This window comes from Apium graveolens, chromosome 6 (genome assembly GCF_009905375.1).
Source record: "Apium graveolens cultivar Ventura chromosome 6, ASM990537v1, whole genome shotgun sequence".
In the NCBI taxonomy this organism is placed as follows: Eukaryota; Viridiplantae; Streptophyta; class Magnoliopsida; order Apiales; family Apiaceae; genus Apium; species Apium graveolens.
The window spans coordinates 9999906-10018063 of record NC_133652.1 but is presented as its reverse complement, the minus strand read 5'-3'; the positions used below and the strand labels follow the sequence as shown (position 1 = coordinate 10018063).

The 18158-nt window shown below is 37.5% G+C and overlaps 1 protein-coding gene across 1 annotated transcript; it reads left to right on the top strand.

Moving 5' to 3' along the window:
• Positions 1–9685: 9685 nt before the first annotated feature.
• LOC141668978 (DNA (cytosine-5)-methyltransferase DRM2-like) lies at positions 9686–13688 on the top strand. Its single transcript, XM_074476043.1, has 9 exons — positions 9686–9732; positions 10053–10166; positions 10538–10625; positions 10733–10779; positions 11309–11425; positions 11769–11856; positions 11943–12017; positions 12114–12817; positions 12902–13688. The coding sequence occupies exons 1-9, from the start codon at positions 9730–9732 to the stop codon at positions 13340–13342; spliced, it is 1677 nt and encodes a 558-aa protein (XP_074332144.1). The 5' UTR covers positions 9686–9729; the 3' UTR covers positions 13343–13688.
• Positions 13689–18158: the final 4470 nt, after the last annotated feature.

Below are 18158 nucleotides of genomic sequence, written 5' to 3'. Positions count from 1 at the left end.
GGAACTATGCTACTACTGAGAAGGAGCTTCTAGTTGTGGTCTATGCTCTTGACAAGTTTCATGCTTATCTCATTGGTTCCAAAGTCATTGTTCACACAGATCATTCTGCACTTAAATATCTGTTGTCCAAGAAGGAAGCAAAATCGAGGCTTATTCGATGGATTCTGTTACTCCAATAATTTGACTTAGAAATAAAAGACAAGAAGGGTGCTGAGAACGTGGTTGCAAATTATCTCTCACGGTTGCGTTTTAAATCAGATATTGCATCAGACATTCCTATTGACGATTCTTTTCAAGATGATCATTTATTTGTAGTTGCTACTAGAACTCCATGGTATGCAGATTTTGCAAAATTTTGTGTTAGTGGATCTCATCCTCCAGAATTGACCTATCAACAGCAAAAACAGTTCTATCATGATGCTAAACAATATTTTTGGGATGACCCTTTCTTGTATCAAAAGTGCGCTGATGGTATCTTTCGTAAATGTGTTCCTGAGTTTGAAGTAAATGACATTCTTAGGTATTGTCATTCTCTTGCTTGTGGAGGACATCATAGTCCATCTAAGACCGCTACAGAGGTGCTCCAGTCCGGTTTCTTTTGGCCTTCTTTATTTAAGGATACTCGTGCTTTCTATCTGGCCTGTGATGCATGTCGAATAATGGGTAATATTTTTAAACGCCATGAGATGCCACAAATCGGGATTCTAGAAGTTGAAATTTTTTATGTATGGGGTATTGATTTTATAGGACCTTTTCCAACTTCTTGTGGGATGAAATACCTCTTGGTTGCTGTTGATTACGTGTCGAAGTGGGTTGAAGCTATTGGATCTGCAACCAATGATTCTAAGGTTGTGATGAAACTTTTTAAAAATATTATCTTCCCACGCTTTGGAGGTCCAAGAACAGTGATAAGTGATGGTGGTTCTCATTTTTACCATCGATAGTTTGAAACTCTTCTCAAGAAGTATGGTGTTACTCAAAAGTTTGGCCTAGCCTATCATCCTCAGACAAGTGGCCAAGTTGAGGTTTCAAATCATCAAATTGAAAGCATTCTAGAGAAGGTCGTTGCCAAGTCTCGAAAAGATTAGTATTTGAAGTTAGATGATGCTTTGTGGGCTTACCGGACAGCTTATAAGACCCCTGTTGGTACTACTCTATATCAACTTGTTTATGGCAAGGCTTGTCACTTGCCAGTTGAGCTTGAACATCATGCTTTTGGGGCTATCAAAGAGCTCAATATGGATCCGAAGGCTGCAGGTGAAGCAAGAATTCTTCAGTTTAATGAGTTAGATGAGCTTTGTTTTGATGCTTATGATAATTTTCTGCTGTACAAGGAAAGAATGAAAAGAATGCATGACAAGATGATCCAACGATGTGATTTTCAAGTTGGTGACAAAGTTCTGTTATTTAACTCGAGGCTTCGACTATTTCCTGGAAAACTCAAATTTAGATGGTCCTGGCCATTCACTGTTATCGAAGTAAAGTTCACGGCGATGTTGATATAATGAGGCTCGATGGGGGAAAATTTAAAGTAAACAGTCAACGCCTAAAATTTTATGTAAATGGTTCATTTATCAGAAAACTGGATACGGTTCATCTCAACAACCTCGCTACTGAGCTTTAAATCGAGGTTAGAAGTCAAGCTTATGACTCTAAAGGAGCGCTTTTTGGGAGGCAACCCAACGTGTTGGTAATGTAAATTTTTTGTATTATAGCTATTACTATTATTATTTGTAATATATTATTATATTGTTATTATAAATATTTTTATAGATTTTTTTAGGTATCCATTTTTTGTATTATTTTTACTCTCGCAGGGTGCCTTGATTATTTTGGTGTGAAGTATTTCAGGGATAAGAAGAATTTTTGTTAGGTAGTAAAGCAATTTTGTGAAATACCGGAAATAATGTTTACAATTATTGAAGTTGTTAAAAAAAATGGTGTGAATTTTTGGCTCAGCAAGCTAATTCTGGGGTGCTCTTCAATTCTAGTTATTTGTGAAGTTACAGTCATTTTGCACGCCATAGAGAGCTGATTTATTTCAAAAATGCGCAAGACTTCTGGAAACACATATATTTTTAACCCACAGTGCGCATATTTCAGCCTGCGGTGCACTTTTCGTCTGTTTCTGTTTATTATTGCACGCGCCTCGGTGCACCAATTCTTCCTGTGGTGCGTTAATCTTCTGTTAATTCACCCACATTGCTTCATAAATGCACATGGAATGCATATGTCTGCTACTCAGTTGTCATCACATCAGTACCCTGTCAGAAGCCATATGGCGCTCAGTCATCATTCCACGTCATCGCATCGTCAGTACCTATCAGTAACTGTTGTGCAAGACATGCCTGTATCATAACAAGACTAAGTCATATTGACAATCTTAAGATTAGTTGTATTGTAACCTTAATCTGTAATTCATACTTGTAACACTTAATGTCTGTAAAATGTAAATGGAGCAGACTGGAGCATTTTTCTCTAAACAGTGTCAAGCCTAAGAATTCTATCTGGAAGAAGATCAAGAAGATCATGTCTCAGAAGAATTATGAAGAAGCTTGGAGTTGAATAAATCCGTTTGGTGTAAAACATTCTAAGTCAACATCTCTACAAGTCACTGAATTAGTGTTATAGAGAAATCATTCGAGAACTCCAGAATGACTTATCGAGAAGTCATTTAAACTCCATAGAGTACCGACGGATGAGTAACATCTACCCGACGGATGAGCAATATCTACTCGACGGATGAGGAATGTCTACTCGACGGATAAACCATCACTACTCGATGGATAAGCAACATCCACCGGGTGTAGAGAACTCAGGAATTGTCTGTCGAGAACTCAGAGATATCAACAAGTATACATTCATTAGAGAATTTTGAGTTATCGATAAGCCAAAGTCCATTAGAGAACACTGGTTTATCGATAAACCAAAATTCACTAGAGAACTCAGAGTTGTCGATAAGTCTAGGCAACAATGAAGTTTCAGAGATATCGACAAGCCTACATGCCTATTGAGATGTCGAGTTCTCTACAGCTTAACTGAAGATCTCGAAGTGAAGAAATTTCTCTAAGTACAGAATTGCAGAACAGTTCAATATCCAAGGTTGCAAATCAACAAACAATTCACACAGCTGGATTGACAAGTCCACAAAAAGCAGCTTGAGAGATGTGCAAGATCAACGACAAAGATTAACTGACAGAGGAGATTAAAGTTAACACGGGATGCTAAAGATATGTTAAGCCAGAAATGGAAGATTTGCTTTTCTATAAATAGAAATGACAAGTGACAGTTTAGAAAAGCTAATAGCATGTTTATTATCCACTGTGTAAACCAGCAGTTAACTAAGTTATAAAGTTAACACTGGTCCTCTAGTTAAAAAGAGAAGAACAATCAGAAGAAAAGTGTGTGTGTTCTCTCTCAAGATAGAAGCTAAGTTCTAAAACAAGAACTTAGAGATTTTGTAGCAAAACACTGCTTGATTTTTAATATAAAATTAAGTGAGTTTTGAAGATCTTTGTTTTACATATTTGCACAGCTATTTATGTTTAACATCCATTCTACTAAATCATAAACAACAACCAACTGCTAAAGCCTAAGTCGATCGAAAATCAAACATTTAAGCCAAAACACATTCACCCCCCCTGTGTTGTATTCATATCTAACAGTAACTTCAGGTCCGGCCCAGTACAAATTAGAATGCTTGTGTCTGCTACTCAGCTATCGTCACATCAGTTATCTGTCAGGAGCCACGTGGCGCTCAATCATCATTCCACATCATCGCATCGTCAGTACCTATCAGTATCTTCAGGTCCGGCCCAGTACAAATTAGAATGCATGTGTCTGCTACTCAGCTGTCGTCACATCAGTTATCTGTTAGGAGCCACGTGGCGCTCAGCCATCATTCCACGTCATCCACGTCATCGCATCGTCAGTAACTATCAGTATTTTAGCGGCCAGTTGTGTCTTTAGAAAAAAATAAATGGAAATGTTGCTGCTCAGGTGAATCAAACCTTGACCTTGGCCTTTCAGAGTTCCTACTTGCCCTTGCCAACCACTTCTGTTGTACCACTTTTGGTGTAATTAGAACACAAATTTCCTTATTACATGAAGCTAGTCCATGAAATCTTATTTAGAGGCTACTTTTGTAATTCTTTTTGCGCGGGACTTCGTGCGCAAGCACTAGGGGAGTATTTCTTAGTTTCTTTGTATAATATTTTTTTTAATATTTTCTTTCTGTATTTTTTTTGAATTGTATTAGTTATTATTATTATATTATTATATTATAGTTTTTTTAGTAGTTTTTTTCATTTTTTTTTCATATTTGTTTATTGAGTACAATGAATCACTTAAGTGTGGGGATGCGTTCTCAATATTATTTTTTTTAAATCCAAAAAAAATCATATGTTATAAAATCCAATAAAAAACATTTTGTATATAATTGTCTTGTCTCAAGAGCATGTTAGCATGGATAGGCACTCATTGTGTAGATTAATTTCGCATGATTAATTCTGCCCGATTAATTATGAGTGTCATAAAATCATTTGATACTTGATAATTCCTTGTGTGTGCTTGTGAAAATTTAAAAACTTGAGATGCTTCTTCGTTAGTTTCAGTGAGTCAAGCATGTTTTTGTCTTGTGATGATTTGAGCCTAATTTATGATTGATGGATTGTTTATCAATCGATTTCATTTGTTGTGTGATGTTCATCATTTGCATGTTGCTCTAGAACTTATTTTAAACCGTTTTGAGACTACATGATATTTGTGTGCATGAATATGATCAAGGCACTAGGGTTAACTTTATTTACCTACACAGTAACCATGAGAAATATATCCTTGGTGAATTATCCTGGAAAGGCTGGGGTTTTACCCCTACCTATATATATACATATATATATATACACACACACACTCAAATAAGAACCCCTCCTAATGTGAGAATTGAGATCTAATCTCAGTCATACCTTTTTATAAATTAGTTTTAATCTGAACCACATACTTTAATTTAGTAATTTTGTTGTACTTCATCTCTCTCGTTACCCACCCCACCCCGCCAGCCAGCCTGCCCAGCCGCTGCTCCACCCCACCCCACTTTAATGTGTGGTGTGTGTGGTTTTGGAAAAATAGAAAAGAGTGGGAAGGAAAAAATGTCTCTCCAACAACTGCTATGGATTGGAGTACCAAGGTGTTAGCAGATTGGAAAACGGCAAAGAGCACTTTAAGAGTGTCAAGTAATTCTACTAGCAAAAGTATAGTAAAACAGGACATGAAATGGAAACCTCGTGAGGAAGGTTACATGAAACTAAATGTGGACGCATCTTTTTCCCTTGGAGCGGAATTTTTTTTTGTATAGATGGTCATCAGAGACCATCTGGGAAATTTTGTTGCAAAGAATATTGTGAGTTTGGCAGGTCCAGTATCAGTTTTTGAGGCCGATGCTTTGGAGGTAGCTGAAACTTTATCGTGGCTCCGTTTGAGACTTGTTCAACATGCTATAAACGAAACTGATACATTACTCACAGCACGAGCAATTAACAGCTGGGTGCAGAATTGGAAGTGGGGATGTAATCGATAGGTGTCGAGCTCTCTTACACGATAACCCGAATTTCTCTGTTAATTTTTTTTGAAAGCATTTGAACAAGGTGGCTCATAAAATGGCCTTATTACCTTGTCTTCTAAATTGATGTATTTTTTTTGTCTCCTCTATTCTCATTGTTGGAGATTTTTTGCATGACATTTCTATCTAATAAAAGTTGCTTTGATTAAAAAAAGCTCAAAATTAATTAAAATGGGACTTGTATTATACTAATCTATTGGGCATTACTGTACATGTGATTTTTATTAGATGATTATTAAATTTAACAATCTTAATTCATTGTTTTTATTTTATTGTTTCAGTGTTTTGAGATTAAAAAATATTAAGTAGTTAATAATTTAAAATACGATATATGTACAATTTTTATATTTAAATCAGCAACTAACAAATTTATCTTCGCAATAATTAATTTTCTATTTTTGCACTAGAATAATGAACTTTAAACTTTAGTTATTGCATTTGAAGAAACTTCAGTTACTTAACTTAAATATCATATGAATATTGGTTTTTAGTTACTTAATTTTTAATTTTTTCATGATATTTTTTATATTTATTTATTATCAAAAATATTATATATACATTCGAATTGAATGAAAATGGAAAAAAATAATAAAGAAAAGAAAAACAAATGTCTTGAAAGATATACAACATAATATTAAATTAGGAGTATGCTTGATAATTTAACCTTATCGTATACTTTTTAATTAGTGTACTTAAATGACAAATTAATATTTACTCCAATAAAAATTTGTATAGTTTATTTAATATTCATATCTTATGTTAAATATATTGTGTACTTTTTGTTCATGTTCGTATTTATAAAATAAAATTATCAAAATAAGTTGATTAAAATATAAACTTATATTTACAAAATATAATTATAAAGAAAAGTTGTCAATGAAGTTATCAATTCCCGTATCATCCTCAAAGACAAAAATACAAGTAGTTTACTGAAAATAATGTTGAACAGTGTTGTTGGCACATTGTAATTTGGTATGGTTGATAAGAGCCTTTTTAATTAAAACATGTGAGCTTTAGTTTGTAGTATCGTCGAGAATTTTATTTTTGTGCAGCTGATGAGCGCGTTGATTCTTTAATGAAAACATTCAAGTTTAAATTTGTAGAATTTTGGAGAATTATCCGAGCATTCATGTTTGAAGGGCCATGATGTATTACTATCGCTTAATAAATTTGATTTACATACAGTGACAGTATCAAACAATGATTGGGTATCATAAACTACATGATTTGTGAGAAAAATATATTTACTTCAAAAAATAAATTTGTGTTTAAAGTTTATCAAGTAAACCATCGCAGACCATCACTACAAGAAAGAGAGAGTTTTCCAACCGTGCAATACCGATCGAACGAATATAAGGGAAAAAATGATAGACAGTTAAAATTGGTCAAAATTATAAAGTAAATACCAACCAATGTATGAAATTGGTTGTTACTGTAACTTTATCGTTCGATCACTAGGCTAAAGCCTAATTTGGTTGATTAATTGTTGATATGTCATCCGGTCAGCTTATTACAACCATGTGTACCGACTGTTTAACGGTCGGTAAAAGGTTTTAAAACAACGACCGATTTTTACAACTTAAAAATCAAATTACAATTGTCTTGTTGCCATGTCATCAAGACCGACAAATACATTGACTAACATTCGACTGGCATTATCCTGCGGTTTAAAATTTTGTTGTTTAATTATATATATATATATATATATATATTCAATGGAGTCCTTTTTGTGGAGTCCTGGAGTCCTGGAGTCCACACACGTTCTGCAATTAAAATATTAAGTAAAATATTGCTTAACATATTATTTTGTGAATTATCTTGCATAAACAACATAATTTAAATGAAAATTTTGCAAATACATACAGTTTATGAAGAAAATTGCAAAACGTATATCTCTACAAAACATGATTAGTTTGTTTACATTGCAGAACATACATGTTTTACTCGTAAAATATATGAAATTTGTAAGATTTTATTTGAAAAGTGATGTTTATATAAAATGATTCACAAAATAATATAATCTGTATATTTTACGTACTATTTTTAATGTCGAACATAAGTGGACTCCACAAAATAAGGACTCCATAGAACTTTCTTCTATATATATATATATGTATGTATATATATATATAAGTTATTTTTGTTGTTATTGGTGTTTATTTTAGTTGGTTATGATTGTAATGCGTTTGGAGTTGGAATCGTACATATTTGTGTACTGCCAATTACAGCACCCAAAAAAAAATATGAAGCCATTAATGACCGATCCGCAAAAAATAACGAACAAAATTAATCATTTATGGGCATCAAATACCAACCGAATTCATAAAATAATGATCGCATTCATACGAAGAACGACTGTCTCCTTACAAACGGTCGATATAAGTTGGTCGTTATTGAGTTTAAACCAAAAAAAACTACCACCTCGATAACCACCAATTCGATCGCTTTTCGTTATCGACCGAATTTTGGTCATTATTGTCCTAAAATGATCGAACTATGTGTCATTAAGTTGGTCGAAATTCACCTTTTTAATTGACGTACAGGGACACCTGTCACTGGACCCACTGTTATATAGCACTGACATGTCAGGATGTGGTCCACGATACATCAAATGTATCTCACACATGTCATATTGACTTGACAGTAATTATAGTGCGTCAACGTAAAATTCGACTAAAAATATAAATAACGGTCAGGAATAATTCAACATATTCGTGTGCGGTCATTATTTTCTAATATCGACCAGTTTTGTAAGTAAAATGTACAAAAATGAGTAATTTGACGGTAGGGTAAATAGCACGTTAACTACAATGTATGACTGTATGTGATGTTAAATATTGTTTTTTTGACCAAATTTAAAGCAGATTTCATTAGTAACTCGAAAAAACTCAATCGGGACAAAGCTCCAACTGATCATGCAACCAGGTTAAAAATAAATAGAGCTAAATAATTAGCCGTTTTGTTTCCGGATTGCTTAACAAACTGAATACAAATATTCTGAAAATTAAAAATGAAGGTAATGGTTTCCCGGCCAATCCAGCATTCATCTCCCCCGAAAACAGTAGCTTCACAATTAACTCTCACATTAGTTCCATTGATAGTGCAATGTTCAGAGGACTCAGTTGCAACAACTGAGGTTAGAGGCCTCATGTTATGAACAAATATTTTTTTGTGAGAGGTGAGCGCATGTGATTTTCACCACCGTTCCAAGCGAATCTCAACTATCTACCTGTCGAATACCAGCTATAGACCTACCGAAAGTGTTATTGATGCGAAATATCCATATCTCCCAATACACCGTCAAATTCATTTTCAATACAACCACCACATCGCACAAAGCGAGACACATCGTATAAAGCGAGACAATCAAACACACAAATAATAACTTAAATAGAACATTACAAAAAAACCCAAAATTCAAAAATCTCGGAATAACACCAAATTGTAATATGTTGTTAGACCAGATATTTTGAATCCAAAAACTGAATTTTATTATAAAATCCAAACTCTTACCTTAGTAGATCTGAAAACTAAAATGAAGCTTCGAGTTTTGTGGAACAAATCTCGATTTTTTTGAAGAAAAAATAAATAAAAAGAGGAGATGGAGATGAATATGGAGATAAAATGGGTAAAAAGGGTGAAAAAGAAGATAGATACTCTCCAAATATGGAGCAATTGTTAAAATAGAGCAGTTGTTTGAATGTTACTACTAGTGCAATTATATTTTGGAATTTTTCATTAATAAAAACAACCCTTTTAAATTTGTTCAACCCAAAAAATATATTTCTACTATATTCCTTTGACGCAGTGTCCAATTTCAAGAGCAAAATAGAAAAAGAAACAAATGTAATACTAGCATAATGCCAGGCAAGTGGTATGGAGGCGTGAAGAGTGCGTGTAGATCAACTTAATGATCACGCGTGTCAGATTATTACAAATAGAAACATCACGGCGCCTTGATGTTCATTTATTACATAACATTCGGATGTGTGTACATGTGTACCTACAACAAAAACACTTTCACAGTTTCACTTGAAAGAAGGCGTGTTTGCTAAGCTGAACCAGAGGAGGCGATTAATCAGAACCTCGGACAACTAATCCCTACCTTCGAAATGGTACATTTCAATTTTCATAGGTTACTAATTTATATATACACATACATATGTACATGCATGTCTGTATTTGTTGTAGAATTTATTAAATTGTATTGATTTCACCCTCTCTCTGCTTTAATCTCTCACTCTCTCTGACTCTCTCTCTCTCTCTGCTTTAATCTCTCTCTCTCTGACTCTCTCTCTCTCTCTGCTTTAATCTCTCTCTCTGTGCGTTAATCTCTCTCTCTCTGCTTTAATCTCTCTCTCTCTCTGACTCTCTCTCTCTCGCGCGCCACAAATATGTGATGTATTTGTTTTTAATTTTGAATTTGTGGAAGCAGGGATCAAATGGAGATAGTGACGATATTGATTGGAGCGATGATGAGGTTAGGACATGTAGTTCAGTTTCCTCAGTTTCAGTTCATATTCCAGTTTTTACTCCACCGACTTGCGAGGTCAATTTTTGCTCTGTTTTCCTTTTAATTTTGATGATGAATCTCTGAATTCACTTGAGTTTTATTATGTTTGTTGTACAACTTTGTTTATTTGTGTGTGTGCGTGTGTGGCCTGCATATGTTAACTGTACTTAGTTACTGAATTGAGATGATTTAACTGATACTGTTACATTGTTAATGTTATTGGCGTGTTTTATTTAAGTTGAAATGAAGGAATATTTGGGGAAATGATTTTAATAATGTATATTTTCATTTTCCCTGTTGGTTATGTTGTTATTGTCTTCTATACTGATATTATGTGTTGTATTGCCTAGATTCTTACTTGTTTTTTTCTTCTTGTGGTCCATATGTATTTTGTTTTCCTCGTTCAGTCGAGTACTTCAGGCAGCAAGATAAACAACCGCTTTTTGGAAATGGGGTACCCATCGAGAGTTGTGTTGAAGGCAATGGAGGAACATGGTAAAGTTATTTCTAATATATTGAATCGATCGTTTTTGAGAAATTGGTACTCAGCTCAGTTTCTTTTAAAATGGAACTCAGCTCAGTTTCTTCTAAAATGCATGTAGGTGAAGATGATGAAGAAGCCATATTGAATGCTATTCTCACGTACTTGGTGAGCTTTTTTTGTATATCTTAATCATTCATGTTTTATACATTATAAAAGTTTTCTCTGCTCTGTTTTTGTCACATGTGTGATTTTAACTTCTAGCGTTAGGTGGGATTGTATCCCAAATAATTAGTAGCTGTATTAGAAGACATGCAATGTTTACAAGTTTCCTATAATCAGTGGAGTGATTTCGATGTCGAGCACGCACATAGATAGGTCAACTGCCATCTGCATTTAGCTTGTAGGCTGTAGCGATTGTCTGTTTAGCACATCTCTCAAATCAGATACTTGACAAAAATGCCAGAAGTTAGGAGCCACATTAATAGTTTGTGAAGGCTCAATAGTGTTTTGAGAAAATAAATGCCGATGTAAATGCATAAAATTTCATGCATTATACGTTCATCTTTAGAGAGAATGTCAGCACAATATATTATCTAGTTTGGACTTAATCAGCATGTATATAAATCAGGATTTGATTTGTATTACCTTTTTTTACTAATTTTATGCTTGAATTGTATGCATTAATTGTTCTCAGACCCTTGAGAATCTTCCTAAAGAGGAAAATCATGTATCTAATGATCCGCATATCTCTGACTCTGCAAGCACTTACAAGGAAGACCTCTCGGATGTGGGCAATGCCCTGGAATCTCAGGTTTTCTTAACTCTTGTTTCCAGTTTATAATAACTGGTAAATTTTATTGCCAGTAAGTTTCACTGAAGGTAATTCTAGGAGCATGCAGGAAGATAATGTGTAGTCAATTAGTCATATAGATTTATGTTTTTCTAAAGTTCTAGGAAACCAGTACATCCGAACCATGATGAAGTCTTTAGTGTAGTCTGCAGGTCAGTCATCAATCAATTCAATTTGTCATACAAATTATATATTATGTCAGAAAACTGGATTGCAGCAAGATATACAGTTGTAGTTCATATAAAAGAATTTCTAAGCCGCGTTTCATAGTTGATGAACTTTATATGTGTCCACATTCTTGCAGGGACAAAATAAATATTTTGAAACTATGAACCTTTTGGAGGATATGGGCTTTCAATATGACGAAGCTTTCACAGCTATTAATAGATGTGGTTAGTTTCTTGTGCTAGATATTATTCACTTGCTTGATAGCTCTGTTTACTTTCAGATTCATACTTCATCTCTTGAACCTTTTAAGGTTTGGAAACCCCAATTGAAGAATTGGTGGAGTTTATTGATGCTGCTAAGATGGGTAAGGAAGATGATCTTCAAGGTGAATTTTTGTCAAGTGGAACAGTATAATGCAATTTACAGGTATAGTGCTTCTATGAACTATATGAGCTTTCTGATGTGGTGTTGTTCTACACAGACTTGCAAGTAGGGTTAAATGATGCTGGTCAGTCAAGAAATGGAAAGAAACAAAAACTTTCCAGAGAAGAAAGGTGGACAGATACTGGAAAACGCATGCCGCTAATGATAGGATTTGGAGTTCCGAATGTTGGGATCAAAACGATTCATAGAGAAATCCCAGACGCAGGGAAGGGGCCTCCATATTTCTATTATGAGAATGTGGCATATACACCGAAAGGTGTGTGGGAGAACATGAGCAGATTCCTCTATGAGATTGAGCCAGAATTCGTGGACTCAATGCATTTTTCGGCAGCTGCAAGAAAAAGAGGTTACATTCATAACCTTCCAATTGACGAAAGGTTCCCAATTCTTCCCATCCCGCCATCCACCATACAAGAGGCCCTTCCAATAACAAATAAATGGTGGCCGAAATGGGATCTAAGAACCAAATTAAATTGCATTCTTATTCGTCATGGGAGTGCAGAAGATACCAAAAAGATAAAGGAAGAACTTGATAAATCGGGACCTGATCCTCCTGAACATGTCAGGAAAAATGTGCTTGAACAATGCAGAAAGTATAACTTTGTGTGGGTCGGAAAGAATAAGGTTGCTCCACTTGACCCTGACGAGATAGAGGTAATAATGGGATTTTCAAAGTGTCACACAAGAGGTGGCGGAATCAGCACTACTGCTCGGTACCAATGCCTTGGCAATTCATTTCAGGTATGCACTGTGAAATTAGAAATCATTATTTCATGTTTTCCTGTCAAGAATTTGTGCTGAATCCCAGGTGAATGAATTAAATAGGTCGACACTGTTGCCTACCATCTATCTGTCTTGAAGAAATTGTTCCCCAGTGGCATCAATGTACTTTCCTTGTTCTCTGGCATTGGTGGAGCTGAAGTTGCTCTACATAGGCTCGGTATCCCATTGAAGTTTATTGTCTCTGTTGAAAGCTCAGAGACTTGTCGAAACATTTTGCAGAGCTGGTGGGAACAAAGTAACCAGCAGGGCACGCTTATTCACATTTTTGATGTAAGAGATGTGACACTTGGTAAGTTGAAGGAGTTAATGGACATGTCTCATGGCTTTGATCTTGTCATTGGTGGAAGCCCATGCAACAATCTTGCTGGAAGAAATCGTTATACCAGAGATGGGCTATATGGTGATCAATCTTCACTGTTTTTTGATTATTTTCGAATTCTTGATCTTGTGAAGAAAATAACTGTGTATAGAGGTTATGGTTGAATTAGCATGGGACTAAGGTAATATATGCTGCAATTTAGTTAACTAATACAGGAGATCAACAGATTTTTTGGTTGAGTTTTTCTTTTTGCCAAGTAAAACTGATGGATGATCTTGTCTTTTTTGCGGAGTAATCCTCACTGTTGAGCTTTTAGCTAGCTCTTCGAGATCACTCTGTTAAATTTCCTTATCCTGATTAAATTTCATACAAAGTTGACTGCTGGCTGTAATATGTTTTGGTGCTTTTTATATGCTGCAGACTGCAGTACAATATATATTATTGCAGTATGGGATTGTTTTCAATCTGACTATCCATGGTTAATTTTGATGAGGCCATAATTGGGATGTAAATAACTTTATATCAACATGATATGTATTAGCCTTAATTGTGATGTAAATAACTTTATATCAAAATAGTTTCCCTCCATCCTTTTCATTTCTTTACGGTTTCTTTTTTGGATATCTTATTCATTTCTTTACATTTCAAAATTTACCATCAATGGGTCCCACTATTTTCTCACTTTTCCTTGTTTTTCACACTTTTTTTATCTCCACTATCTCTCTTTTATACATTAAAAGTTAATGGGTCTCACCACTTCACCCACTTTTCTTTCTCTTTTTCATTACTTTATACATATTTCCTAATCTCCGTGTCCAATCCTTTTGATAACAAATCAAAAGACGGAGTGAGTATGTATTAGTGATGATAGTACATACAGCTCCTAGGAGAACTACTCCTAGGCCTTGAACTCTATACAGCTCCTGGGAGGTCTACTCCTAGACCTTCAACTCTATACAGCTCCTGGGAGGACCACTCCTAGGCCTTCAACTCTACGCAGCTCCTAAGAGAACTACTCGCCTTCAACTCTATACAACTCCTGGGAGGATTACTCCTAAACCTTCAACTCTATACACCTCCTAGAAGGGCTACTCCTAAGCCCTTAACTCCACGCGGCTCCTAGAAGGAATAGTCCCGCACATTGCCGCTCCTAACCAGCTCAGTCCCGCAAGCCTAACCTTGGTAAATCCCAGCACGTGAGACGTTGGCCCAGGCACATAATGGGGACAACTATCACACATCAATCATGGGAATAATCAGGGCACGTGTCAGAGGATCCCCAGAACATTCCTCGGCCAGTCCCGCACTGACACGTATAAAGCATCCACTCCAGCCAGGTGTCCTCCGCTCCCATAACCGACGGCCATGATCTAAAGGTACCAACCCCAAAACCCTACCCGTGGGCTATAAATAACCCAAGAAGGTGAGGTTTTGGGGTTAATCACTCTCTTACACTCATATACACACACAGCCACCTCTCATTTATATTCATCTTTCCAAAAAGCTAGTTCTTACTCTCACGCCGGAGGCGCCGCGGGACTCCAACCCCCCTTCCGGTGTTGTTTTGTAGGAGCCCAACCACAGCTACACCTCTACAGCGACGAAGGATCCAGGACGTCGTCGAAGGAGCAGCCCCGCCACCAGGAGTTATCATTTGGCGCTAGAAGGAGGGGTCGCTCCATCCTTGGGTCTCGGTGCCCCTGGATTCACCTTCATCAACAAACTCTTCAAAGAGTCCATTTATTCAAACTTGTAAGAACCCCAAGCAACCAACCTTTTCCATAAGCATGAATATTATTTATTTCAGCCACGTTTGTGTGTGCTTGTTATCTTAGGCCACGTTTGTGTGAGCCCGTTTTGTTTAGTTAAGTCACGTTTGTGTGAGCTATCGTTAGTTTTAATCGTTATTGCTCTAGTTTGAGTATGGCATTTGCGTTATACTTCATCGTTGAGTAGACCTATAAAATTGTTTGAACTGCTCTCAGGAAGCTATTTGTTCGTTTTTGTTGTTATTCTGGGTAGTTTTTGCAAATTTCATAAAGCAACCATAGACCGATATTCCCGTTGGCATATTGTTGTTATTTGTTGTTGGTATTGTTGAGAAATGGCAAGACCGGGAAAGAATACCTCTGGAAGACCATCTGCTAGTGCTCAGGTCCAGGAGTTGGACCACATCCAGGCCCTTGACCCAGGAGCCGAGAGAGAAACGTTCCAGGAGCAACCACTACACACTCCCATAGTGGAGAGAATTGTAAACACCAGGGATGCCAGGACCCTCATAGAGCTCAATCAGTACATATACACCAATGTCCCGGTAGCCGAAGAGCACATGGCCAACCTTACAAGCGATGAACTAGCAGAAGCAATCAGACTATACAGACAGGAGCAGACCCGGCTCCAAGAAGAGGCAGAACTAGAGGAGGAGCCGGAGGAGTCCCGAGACTCCCAGCAATCAAAGAGGTTTGTGTTCGACCGCATTGGAGCCAAAGGAAAGAAAAGCAAAAAAGATCAAGGCAAGAAAGAAGCGGAAGCTGCTAAACAGAGAAAGTTGGAAGAAGTCCGGGAGCAAATCAGGAAAGAAGAAGAAGCAAAGCTCGAGCTAAAGATCCAAAAGAGAATGCAATTAGAAGAAGAGAAGCTGTTGGCTAAGTCCAGGAGCAAAAGAACCCGGAGAGACCCTACTCCGGAGCTGATTTCTGATGATGAAGAAGAAGAGAAGCAGAAGGACCTCAAAGACATGATCTATGAATTGCAGAGGAAGATGGATAGAGACTCAGGAGTGGAGATTGGAGAAACACTCACTCCTTTCAGCCACTCCTTGGAAGCTATCCCCCGACAGCGGGACTTGAAACATTACAACTTTGACTCCTTTGATGGTCTGGGAGACCGGAGGAGCACCTGAACTACTTTGAGCAGATAGCACAGATATACTACTACAACGACTTGACGAAATCAAGGTTCTTCGCTTCAACTCTTAAGGGAGGGGCCCAGAGATGGTTCAGCAGAATCCTCTCCCGTAACATCCACTCTTGGAAGGAATTTCGAGCCTCCTTCCTTCGGAGATTTCGGGCAAACAAAATACACGAAATGCACATGTGTCACCTGGAGACGATCCGGCAGCATGACAATGAGTCCCTCTCTGCATATATGCGCCGGTTCCAGGAAGCAATCAATAAAGTTTCAAGTCTGGATGAGAGGAAAGCTTTAAGCATTTTCAGAAGAAACCTGGACCCAGAGCACAACGAGAGGTATATTGTGGAGCTAATCAATAAGGAGCCGCAAAGTCTGGCAGCAGCTTATTCCATGGCTGCCAGATTCATTAAGGAAACAGATGTGCTCCAGGCAATGAGGATGACCCGAAATGGGGGGTCCAGGAGTAAAAACACTGATGACCGACCAAAAGGGGGTTACCATCAGGACAAGAAATTCAAGCAAAGCAACCAAAGCCAAGAGAGACAAGCCAACCCGGTTTTCCAAAGACTTGGTCCTAAGCAGGAGCCGAACAGCGACCCAGGACCCGTGAAGCAAGCTCGGGAGCCGAAGCAGGAGCCGGACTGGACTCCTCTCAACATGACCCGGGAGGAAATCTTGAAAGAGGTCAAAGACAAGCCTTTCTATTATCCTCCGAAGCCAATGTAAACTCCTCCGGAGAGCAGGCCCTACAATAGGCAGTGTGATTATCACGAGACCCATGGCCACAAGACCGAGAATTGCTTATCACTTAAGTACTTCATTGAGGACCAAGTGAAGAAGGGAAATATGAACAAGTACTTGGTTCGGGACACCAGCAGAGGGGAAGCGCAGAAGAAAGGAAAGAACGTAGTCAATGTGGTCCTAGGCGGATCCTACTCCCCACCCCGGAGCCCGAACTTCGGCGAAGAAGTGCTCTCAATCCAATCACTCCCAGACCTGGTGATATCCTTCAGCATCAAAGACTACGAAGGAGTCAACCCTCATCACAATGCAGCTTTGGTTGTCACTCTAGACATCTTTGATAACGAAGTAAGAAGAATGCTCATAGACAATGGCTCCTCAGTAAATATTCTCTTCAAGCACACAGTGGATAGAATGCAGTTAGGGAGCGTCCGCTCAAATGAATGTCGAAAAGACCCACTTTATGGCTTCGGCCACAACTTAGTCCCGATCCAAGGAACTTTGTATCTGCCAGTCATTTTTGGATCTGCTCCTAACCAAGTGACTCATGTCATCAAATTTTATGTGATCAATGCTCCTTCTTCATACAACATAATCATTGGCAGATCAGCTCTAACCATGATGCAAGCAATAACTTCAATCTCCCATCTCAAGATCAAATTCCCAACCCCGACAGGAGTCGGAGAGATAAAAGGAGACTATGGAGTCGCTGAAACATGCTACAACCAGGGATTAGCTATGGCAGAGACACATCAAGATAACAAAAGGAAGGCTACAGTCCTTCGCAAGCAACAAAGCATGAAGAAGCACAGACCCCGGACACGGGAAGAAGCAAATAAAACAAGTCCAGAAGAACTGGCAAGCAACCAAGTCATGGTACTGGACAAGACAACCCAAGTCCTAGACCAACCTTATCCTACAATGAAAGCAACCAAAGAACCTGAAGAAGCAAACATCTATCTGAAGAAGAACTCTGAAGCCCGAATTCATCAAATGATTTCAAACAAAGAGCAAGCAAAAATCGAGGCCGCAATCAAAATAGAAGAAGTCGAAGTAGATGAAAGCAATTATGGCAAAAAAGTAAAAGTCAGGTCAGGACTCGAGGAGTCCTTCAAGGAGAGATTAGTATCCCTGCTCCGGGAGTACAGAGATGTTTTTTCCTGGAGTCCAAGGGACATGCCAGGACAACATGAGTCCATAGCAATGCACAGCTTAGATGTCAACCCCAACAGAAAACCAGTAAAATAGAAGAGAAGAAACTTTGCTCCGAAGAGGCAAAGAGCCATTGACGAAGAAGTAGAAAAGCTACTCAAAGCAGGAATCATC